Source organism: Festucalex cinctus, chromosome 12 (assembly GCF_051991245.1).
Source record: "Festucalex cinctus isolate MCC-2025b chromosome 12, RoL_Fcin_1.0, whole genome shotgun sequence".
Lineage (NCBI taxonomy): Eukaryota > Metazoa > Chordata > Actinopteri > Syngnathiformes > Syngnathidae > Festucalex > Festucalex cinctus.
The window spans coordinates 1,271,731-1,282,002 of record NC_135422.1 but is presented as its reverse complement, the minus strand read 5'-3'; the positions used below and the strand labels follow the sequence as shown (position 1 = coordinate 1,282,002).

The 10,272-nt window shown below is 40.3% G+C and overlaps 1 protein-coding gene across 2 annotated transcripts; it reads left to right on the top strand.

Annotated features, from left to right (window-relative positions):
* The first annotated feature begins 1,111 nt into the window (after window positions 1–1,111).
* On the top strand, window positions 1,112–10,118 carry mocs1 (molybdenum cofactor synthesis 1). 2 transcript variants are annotated; one of them, XM_077539453.1, is made up of 11 exons: window positions 1,112–1,378; window positions 2,570–2,678; window positions 3,031–3,198; window positions 4,218–4,382; window positions 4,826–4,887; window positions 6,166–6,277; window positions 6,347–6,459; window positions 7,522–7,632; window positions 7,709–7,829; window positions 7,907–7,954; window positions 8,833–10,118. In XM_077539453.1, the coding sequence occupies exons 1-11, from the start codon at window positions 1,124–1,126 to the stop codon at window positions 9,759–9,761; spliced, it is 2,193 nt and encodes a 730-aa protein (XP_077395579.1). In that variant the 5' UTR covers window positions 1,112–1,123; the 3' UTR covers window positions 9,762–10,118. The 2 variants fall into 2 exon arrangements, with proteins under 2 accessions (XP_077395579.1, XP_077395580.1); XM_077539454.1 differs by having other exon boundaries at window positions 7,907–7,972; window positions 8,833–8,982.
* The last annotated feature ends 154 nt before the right edge of the window (window positions 10,119–10,272 follow it).

The following is a 10,272-nucleotide window of genomic DNA, read 5'->3' as shown; positions in this document are numbered from 1 at the left end:
AGAACTGCACATTTCCCCCCACTCTCCCAAAATTGGGATATTGATGAGAATGCAATGTCATCAAGACGATTGTGCCTATCACAGTTCTCATAATCAACGGCGATGGGACCTATCACATTCACTGAACAAAAATTCCAGATGCTCATTGTTGAGAAAGAAAGAAAGAAAGAAAGAAAGAAAGAAAGAAAGAAAGAAAGAAAGAAAGAAAGAAAGAAAGAAAGAAAGAAAGAAAGAAAGAAAGAAAGAAAGAAAGAAAGAAATGCTGTCGAGTCACTCCTTTCACTGATGATTTTGTCAATCTGACAAGCTGTTGGACAATCTGATGAGCTTCAGTTGCAACTGAACAGTGGATATTTTGCAAGCCTTCAGACCTTTTTGACATGCCTGTAAATGCTGAAAATAAATCATCTACTGTCATCTAGTGGACATCAGCATAAACGTCCACGGTCCATCTTACTGTTTTTGGACACCCGAGCTGATTTGTGAGTTGTAGTTCAGTCCAACTCTGTAAAACATAACATCATCCAGTTGTCCCGTTTTGTGACACCTTATCGTCATTTGAGTTATTATGAGTGTGCTGGAGCATATTCCCTGTCTGACTTTGGGCAAGAGGAGCTGTACACTTTGGACTTGTCGCCATCCAATCACAGGACACAAATGCCTTCCCCATATGTGTTTATTATGATTCCGAGGCCCTCTGACCAAGCATATTTACTAATGTTTAGTGGAACCCCCACTGGTCACACAGATTCTTGAATAGATGCCGACTTGTTTCATGTCCTCCATGTTCGCTTCAAGAAACAATTTAGACCCAAATGGTCGAGAGGTTGTCAACAAGTTAGCTATCGAGTCACCTACATTGTCAAATAAGTACTGTACATGTTTTAGACACTACGAATATACATAGATTAGTAGTGGTTAAAGTTTGTTTTTTTGCAGTTCATCTTAAAGCCGGTCGATTAAAGGCGAAAAAGGCTTTAAATGTGCACTGTATACGTGAAGACTCCATAATGAACTACACTTCCCATGGTCCAATGCATGTGACGTCGCGGGCACCTATTGGCTCCCAAAGATGACGCCCTTTGCTCTTCCGTACTAGTTGACGGCGTGTTTGTTTATCTCGATGAAACGTTCACTGAGTTCTGTCAACACATGGGCACAGCAGAAAAATAACCCCATGGCTTCTAACTTGGGCCGTGTCTTACAAGACACACACAGGAGTGTCCGAAATGCCAGAAAACTCTTGGTTAAGTGCCTGAGTGGATCTAGTCTGAGACCTTTTTCCAGTGCTACTTGCAAGAAGAACGAACTTGAAATTGGCGAGTCCACTTTAGCTTCCCCCGACTTGAACACATCAGCGAACACCTTGACAAGACAGGTAATGTTTTTCTTTATTGCTTTATTATTAATAAAGTAACATTTTCTGGAGTAAATAGAACAAATATGTTTAGACGTGTGAAGCAACAAAACTAAACCACATTGTGGAAGGCTAATTATAAATTTTGAAATACGTAAACATTTGCTGTAGTTTAGATTATTATAGTTTTACACCAATTTGAATTTGAATGTAACACTTGTTAGTAGTTTTAAATAGATAATTTACTAATAGCAATAAGAGAATATAATTGATCCAATATTAAAAAGACATCCACCTAAGGTGAGCAACTGCAATTTAAACTGTGTGAATGGTAAATTATTGGCATTGACCTGAAATAACAAAATAATTTTAAATGGAGACCTGAAATGCTAACAAATATATAATTGTGTATCATAGCAGCCCATTGACTGATTACTGTTCTGTTATTGTTTTTCTGTTTCTTGATTTGGTCTTGTCTTTCTTGTAGAAAAGTGTTATATTTAGGAAAAAATAGTTTGTTTGTTTTTTGCGTGGGGAAAAACAGTAGGCCTACTTACTGTTCTTCACACGCCCTGAACAAGCCAACAATTTCACCTTTGAAATGAATCATGGACTCAGCAGTTACACAGCTGCAACCAAATTTAATATACTGATTAAGCAGCCGTCCGTCGTATAACTTTATAACTTTATATTAGTACTGTATACTATTCAAAGTGAAAATAGCTCTGTTGGAAGTTTGTCTTTGTTTTACTTGACCGTAAATGTTTGAAGTGGCTTAGCAAGTCTGAGGGACACTAGATCAGCGAACAAAAGAGGCATTGGCATCACGGGAAATCATGTGATTTAGTATAGCGTGTGTGGCCAAACGTCAAGTCTTGTGTTTGCCTTTACACTCAAAGCACAGCAGCATAACTATTGGCAGGCAAAGGTCATAATCATTCCATGAGACCGTGCACTACTGCAATGTGACTCCCTCCGGAAGCCTGAGCACCAATTCGAAATGATTAGCCAGCTTTTTAGTTCAGCCGGCTGTCGTAAATGCAGTTTGAGAAAGCGGCAGCAGTATTTTATGCATTTTGCTGTAGATATGAACAATGAAATTGTCTGTGATTGATTACAATACAGTGCAGTGTGGAGGTAGTTTAACCGTAGAAAAGTCATTTATCATCACTATAGTTCCTAGGAATGACCAATCATCTGACTTTTCTCCAGGAGAAGCTTAGGGAGGACAACGTTCCCTTTTCATCGTTCTTGACGGACAACTTTGGCCGCAGACACAATTACTTACGCATCTCCCTGACTGAGAAATGCAACCTGCGCTGTAAGTCTACCTGCCATGCCGCCACTGTTAAAACCAATCAGAAGGACTGAAACCACTAAAACACTTATAAACTGCTAACTGCACTTTATTTAATGTTCAAACATGTTTCCATTCATTGTACAGTTGTAAGATTAATGTCAAGTAATTATACACTTTAAAAAAATAGTTGAAAACTAAGTTTTAAGATGGTATACAATCGTCAGTTCACCATTTTTAATTGAAACAAAGTTGAATAAAGACACTGTTTTTTTATACAGCCCAGAAATAGTCAAGGATACTTTGTCCCACTTGAACTTGAAGCTTTCAAAAGTCGATTGTCGCTCTCGTTTCTGTTTGTTGTGCTCATTTTCAGGTCAGTACTGCATGCCGGAGGAAGGCGTGAAGCTGACGCCACGAGGTCAGCTTCTGTCTACCGCGGAAGTGCTGACGCTCGCCCGCCTCTTCGTCAAGGAGGGCGTGGAGAAGATTCGTCTCACTGGAGGAGAGCCGCTCATCAGACCCGACGCGCTGGATATCATCGGTAAGTTACGCAATGTTGACAACTTGATGCCCTCCGAGGCTCCCGTGTGATGGACCAAATGATTCATTCCGTGAAGAAATATGTAGCAAGCGGAACTGAACGGATTCGTTGCAGCGCATCTACCTTGTCTAATGTATCACAGCACAAGTTGGGAGGTGGGGAAGGAACCATAAAATCAAGTTATCTTGACAAAACATATTTGACTTTTTCAAGAGAATAAATATAAAACTCTGTTGCTATATAAAAAAGCTGCTGCCCCCGCGACCCGACCCCGGATAAGCGGAAGAAGATGGATGGATGAAATATAAAACTCTTGATGGCACAATGCAAAAGGTAGCCTAAATGAAAAACCACATTTTACCAGATTTTTCTGAACAAAATCTTGATAATCAGCACTCTCAACAGGCTGAATAGTTTAAAAACGGACAAATAAACATTGCCTGGCTCACTTAAAGTCTATACAATAAAACTCTCAGAAAAAAAAAAAGACACAAAACTGCCGGCAGTCTAAGGCACACCTGTGCACACTAATCATCAGTATCTTGATATGGCACACCTGTGAGGTGGGTAGGATTTTCTCGGCAAAGGAAAAGTGCTCACTGTGACAGATTTAGACTAGTTTGTGAACAATATGTGAGAGAAATGGTGATATTGTGTATGTAGTAAAAATGTGAACTCTTTGAATTCATCACATAAAAAAATGGGAACAATAACAAAAGTGTTTATATTTTTGCTATTTGCATCCAAGTGGTGCTCGAAAATGAATCCTCGATTCTGAAAAGAAGATTAGCAATAAAACATCCTCAATATTTCAAAAGTCACATGATAATTGCTTTTTTCTGATTGTTCACAGTCTTAAATTTCAAAATAAAAGAATTCTTGAAAAAAATTGACTCAATGACTCTTATGGTAATATTACACAATCACAATAACAGAAGCAACAAAAGCTCACATTAACGATGCGGTTTTTTTTATCCGCTCCTTTTCAATATTTTCTCTCTTCTTGCTTGCTTCTGCAGCCGAATTGAGAAAATTGGAGGGTCTGAAGACCATCGCGGTGACAACAAATGGCCTGAATCTGGCCCGACTGCTGCCGCCACTCAAAGACGCCGGCCTCGACCTGATCAACATCAGTTTGGATTCACTGGTGCCCGCCAAGTTTGAGTTCATTGTCAGGCGGAAAGGTAGATGACCTTTTGCTTGACTTTCAAGGTGACCTGTATGGCGAGGTATAAACATCCGATGGCGCGCCGCCATTCCTTGCTGCATTGTTTGAATACGTTTCGGCTAAGGCTAGGCTAGCTGTCAGTTGAAATTGACGTATGTGATGTGGGTCGGTCTCGCTTTGAGGCGGCAAAGTGACAGCCGGCTCAGCGCTGCGTCGTGGGCGTACGGACGCAATGCACAGATGGAGCGACCGAAATGGAGAAATAAGGAAGTGAGAAAGTTGGCGGCTTGTGGAAAATGCAACTGACCACCAATCCTGCTTCCTTTTTTTTTTTTTTATCCGCTGAAAAGTTAACAGACTGAGTTAACACAACAAGATTGAGAGAAGCCAAAATATAAACGAGGTCTTAACAAATAGCAGATATGCTTTGCAGTTACACTTTCGCATTCTTTCTCACAGGTTTCCACAAGGTCATGGAAGGCATCGATAAGGCCATTGAAATGGGCTACAACCCAGTCAAGGTATCTTGGAGTCGTTTTTATTTATTTATTTATTTATTTTTTCCCTTTTAAATACAGTCAGACAGAACAAGGTTTGAAAGGTGGCAGACTGATAAAAGAGAGAACAGAGCAAAAATACAAGTTCAGCCTTTATTTCAGAACTTCATTTTTTTTTCAAAGCTTTTCATTATGCTTCATTCAACACTTTTCCATTTGCCCGGTTCCACACTTGAAATGGAACCGATACTCAGAACCTTTTTTTTTTCTTCTGGCAGCTCAAAAAACTAGTAAATACGTCACACATATCCATTAAAGGGATACTTCACTAATTTAGCCCATTATAGCAATAAAAGTCATATTTTGCCTATAATAAATTTGATATTTTCATTATTTTTCATGTACAATTAGTACCTTTAAAAACACATTTTGCAACTTGCTGTCGACTGAAAATGGCATCACAAGGGCTCAGGTAACCAATCACAGCTCACCTGTTTTCTAGGTTTGGTCATGTGACATTCACAAGCTGAGCTGTGATTGGTTACCTGAGCCCCTGTGATGTCATTTTCAGTCAACAGCAAGTTGCAAAATGTCTTTTTAAAGGTACTAATTGTACATGAAAAATAATGAAAATATCAAATGTATTATAGGCAAAATATTAACGTTTGACTGCCAAAAATGGCTAAATAAGTCAAGTATCCCTTTAACTGTTGATCGCACCTCAGTATGTCCATAAACATGCGTGATAAATCACCTTTATTGGCGATATAAGGCGTACCAGAAATGTCTCTTATGTGAGGCAACACGCCATAAACGTCATTTAATGTCTGCGTGGCCGCGCGAAAGACGCAATGACTCATCGCAGCCGCGCTTCCCTTCTCGCTCGTGTATTTCAACAGCAAATATGCAAAATCAGCAGTTTTAGCAACTTTTACTTTTGAAATCATAGACCTTGGATTGAAAAAGAAAATCAATGTCAAGCATGGATGAAAGAAGTAACATGGAAAATCATTTCATGTTGCTATTGTTATTATTATTATTATTATTCCTCTTGACAATTCACATGCATACGTATAGCCGACCCAAAAGCACAACGGCTCATTATTTTATATCGAGACAAGCGCACGACAATATCAAGTCACTTTTAATACCGCAATACTGTATCGTGATACCGTGCGTGCTGTGACATCCCTGTTGTGATGTCATGTTTTCGCTTCAGATTTTGCACTAGCACACTTGAACAAAAAAACAAACTTGTTCATTGTTTGCATGTTTTTGTTGTCGCTTGCGACCTGCTTGTAGGTCAACTGTGTGCTCATGCGAGGCCTCAACGAAGACGAACTGCTTGATTTTGTTGGTCTGACAGAGAAGAAGCCTCTGGAAGTACGCTTCATCGAATACATGCCATTCGATGGTTAGTCGACTTAGTTGGTCGGCAGGTTGTGCCATTCCTACACGATCTCACTTGTGTGCGTCTGTGCAGGCAACAAATGGAACTTTAAGAAGATGGTGAGCTACCAGGAGATGTTGGATCATATCAGGCAGCAGTGGCCCGACCTGGAAACGCTTCAAACTGGTCATTCTGATACAGCAAAGGTGATTTGTTTTTTTTTCTTCCACCTGGTGAATGGACTGGAAATGATTTAGCGGAAAACTAGGGAACAACAGAGAGAACAGAGCGTTACAAAAACAGCCATGAAGTCAGCTGACATTGAGAAGAAACACGAGTACAAGTCATAATCATCCCTCGATCCATTTTCGAAAGTGTTTGCCCTCATTGGGGTCACGAGGGAACTTGAGACTTCCCCACTTGACTTGGGAGAGAGGCAGCGTATCATCCAGAATGCTAGGGCTGCTCATTTAAAATAAAAATCTAAATAATCATGATTATTTTGGCAGTAACTGAAATCATGATTATTCACATGATTATTTATTTTTTGGTATAAAACAAGAAAATGTTTAAGCATTTAAAAATATTAAGACCACTTAAAAAAAACTAGAAACACTAGAATTATGTTACTTTTGGACCAAACAGAATTTATTTATTTATTTATTTATATGTTTATGTTAGCTTGTCAGCTTGTGCACTGTGCAGTAGGACTATAATTTATTTATTTATTTTTTATTTTTTATATTAATATTAAGACTAATAAAAAAATATACTATAATTATATAAGTTATCGTACTTTTGGACCAAACAGAATTTATAATAATCTATATTTATAATAAAATATATTGTTTCTTTATGTTGGCAAAAACTTAAAAATAAATAAAAAAATAAAAAAATATTAAGACAAATAAAATTATTTGAAACACTATAATTATGCAAGTTCCTTTTGAATGAAACAAAATGTATTATTTTAAAATTTAATAAAGGTGCAAAATTTGCAAATGTATAAATTTAAACAACTCAAAAATTTGTATTAATAATCTTTTTTTTTTCCGATTATGCTGATTTTGTAATTGTGGAGTGTAATAATTGAAATTGTAGCTGAATTCCGATTAATTGCACAGCCCAATCACCAGCAAATAGTAGATTCTCTACCCCACTGCCAGCCTTAAATGTGTTAAAAACAATAGTTACCTTGAATAATCATCTAACACATATTTAAAAAAAGTGACGCTTGCCTTTTAACATTAGTCTGCGTGTTCCAACAGACATTCAAAGTTCCGGGCTTCACAGGACAGGTCGGCTTCATCACCTCCATGTCTGAGCATTTCTGCGGCTCGTGTAACCGCTTGCGCGTCACCGCAGATGGCAACCTCAAGGTCAAAATCACACAAACGCGCCCGTTTTCGTGCGCGCGTCGTACGACAAACCGCTCGTCCCGTGCGTCGTCCTCAGGTGTGTTTGTTCGGCAACTCTGAAGTGTCCCTCCGGGATGTGTTGCGCTCCGGAGCGTCAGATGAAGAATTGCTGCAGATAATCGGCGCCGCTGTGGGCAGGAAGAAGAAACAACACGCAGGTAAGATTGTGTTTTGTGAACAACTTTTCTTTCGCGCTCGTTGTGCAGTGTTAACAGAAGTGACGGCTTTTCTTCAGGCATGTTCAATATCTCCCAAATGAAGAACAGACCCATGATCCTCATCGGTGGGTGATGCCGCAGCTGTACGTACGAACCCTCGCGCCGACATTTGTGTCACACCACTGGCAGATTATGCACATTACAATCAATAACTCAGCAGTCACAACTTTAGCTGCAGTTAATGAGATCCAGTACAATAACTGGGTCCAAAAATTCTGTTTTTACAAAGATGATAATAAAGCCAGTTGAGATTGTTTTTTTGAGCTCTCTACCAAAACATTAAAAAGTGCTCTTAGTATTTTATTGTGTGCAGGTGACTCTGACATGGATTTTCACAATATAAGTTTAATATTATGTAGTGTCTTTACACTGTTTTTATTTATTTATTTTTTTTATTTTACTATAAAAGATTTGCTACTATGTGTAGTCACTTTTTTTTTTTTTTTTTTTGCAAATTAAGGGTTTTGTTACAGTATAACATCTAACTGAACATTTTCTGGCCTTTACATCTCGTTCAAGCCAAAAGCAAAAAAAGCAAAAAAAAAGTTGTTGATGATGACAAAAAACGGCCAGCAGGTGGCAGCAGAGTATAAGAGATCAGCTAGGGCCATGTTGCAACATGCTCTTTTTGCCAGTGTTTTTACCAGGCATGTGAATATTGATAAAACTTAGCTATATTCTGATACTAATTGCTGTAAAACGGAAACAGATAGAAATATACTTTTTTTTCCCCTGATGAAAGAAGACACTTTAATCTTTCTTTTGGTAGGTTCCATGTTTTTTTTAATAGCAATAGAACACAATATTCTGTGGGCCTTGCAAAATCAGTCAAAATCCAGTCAAACAGTTGCTTCAGTGAAAATGGCCGCGGGTGGATGAGTTCATGTAGGAACCTTGTAGGCCCTTTTGTTGAATGTTATCTTTGTTTTTCCTTCCGTTCCAGGCGGCACTTTCCAAATACATCCGTCGAAAGGCAACCTGAAGTCTTTCCACATTGTCACTCAGCAAATTGACAACATCTCCCCTCATATGTACCGGCCAGGCGGAAAACGAGCCCTTAATAGAGCGAACCTTACGTGCCTTGGACATCACAATGCTTCAGCACGGGCAGGACATGACGCAATGAGCGGCGCCTTCTGTCTCGATGAAAAGAAACAGACAGAAGAAGCCTCGATCAAAGTTAAGCACCTCCTGTCTGACGCTAGTGGTGCTCCAACTGCCCCCACTTATCGCATCGACGCTGCGAGTTACAAACACCAAACGAATGCTAAACGCTTCCCCGCACACTTATTAATGATGGCCGTTAGACAATATCACAACAAAACTTGTGAGCAAGACCCCCACATCTCACAATCTGCAAGCGAGACGGGCGACCCTCACCCGGACGCTTCCCCGGAACCCCGACTGACGCACGCGGACGGCCAAGGCCGAGCGAGCATGGTGGACGTCGGCCGCAAAGCCGCAAGCCGACGAGCGGCCACCGCCCGCGCCGTCGTCCTCTTGGGCCCCGTTGCCTTTGGGCTGCTGCGCAAAAACCAGCTGGCCAAAGGCGACGCCGTGGCCGTGGCCCGGTTGGCCGGCATCATGGCCGCCAAACAGACCTCGGCCCTCATCCCGCTTTGTCACCCGCTCCCGTTAGACCACGCCTCCGTCAGCCTGGACCTGGACGAGCGGCGCGACGCCGTGGTCGTCACGGCGACGTGCCGCTCCGCCGGCGCCACCGGCGTGGAGATGGAGGCGTTGACTGCGGTTTCCATCGCGGCGCTGACGATTTATGACATGTGTAAGGCGGTGAGTCATGACATCACCATTACTGACGTACAACTGCTCAGTAAGACTGGGGGCAAGAGGGACTTTCGACGACCTTCGTGACAACAACATGTTGTGAGATTTGCTCCTTTCCGCTTTTCCACGAGCAAGCTACTCGCCGACATTGACCTTTGGACTTACTGGACTTACTTTTCTCTATGTAAGAGCCCGACTGACTTTCGATTATTATAGTAAAAAGTGTTCAATCAGAAGGAGGGAAGGAATTAAACACAAAATATATTGTTCCCCTGTCAAAATAACACACAATAAATGAGTCACAATAGATTTTAAATAACGCCAGATGTTCGAGAGGTTAGATTGATGTGGTTTTGTCAATATTTTCAGATTTGCAGTTTTCTGCCACTTGCTCCAGCTGTTAATTTGCAAAATATGCATTTACATTAAATTTGTCAACCTGAATACTGCACATTGTCTTAATTTCTTGAACTACATGACATGATATGGGTCAAAATAAACAAACAAACAAACAAACAAATCACCGTCTCAGTCACCTAAACCCTACAAACAGATTTTTGTTTCATTGCAAAGGAGTACCTGCTGTTCTGGCTGGTGA

Coding starts and splice junctions, on each gene's coding strand:
- mocs1 (XM_077539453.1), top strand. CDS start 1,124: ATGAAACGTTCACTGAGTTCTGTCAACACATGGGCACAGCAGAAAAAT. Junction 4,888..6,165: donor TGGGCTACAACCCAGTCAAG/GTATCTTGGAGT, acceptor ACCTGCTTGTAG/GTCAACTGTGTGCTCATGCG. Junction 6,460..7,521: donor GTCATTCTGATACAGCAAAG/GTGATTTGTTTT, acceptor GTGTTCCAACAG/ACATTCAAAGTTCCGGGCTT.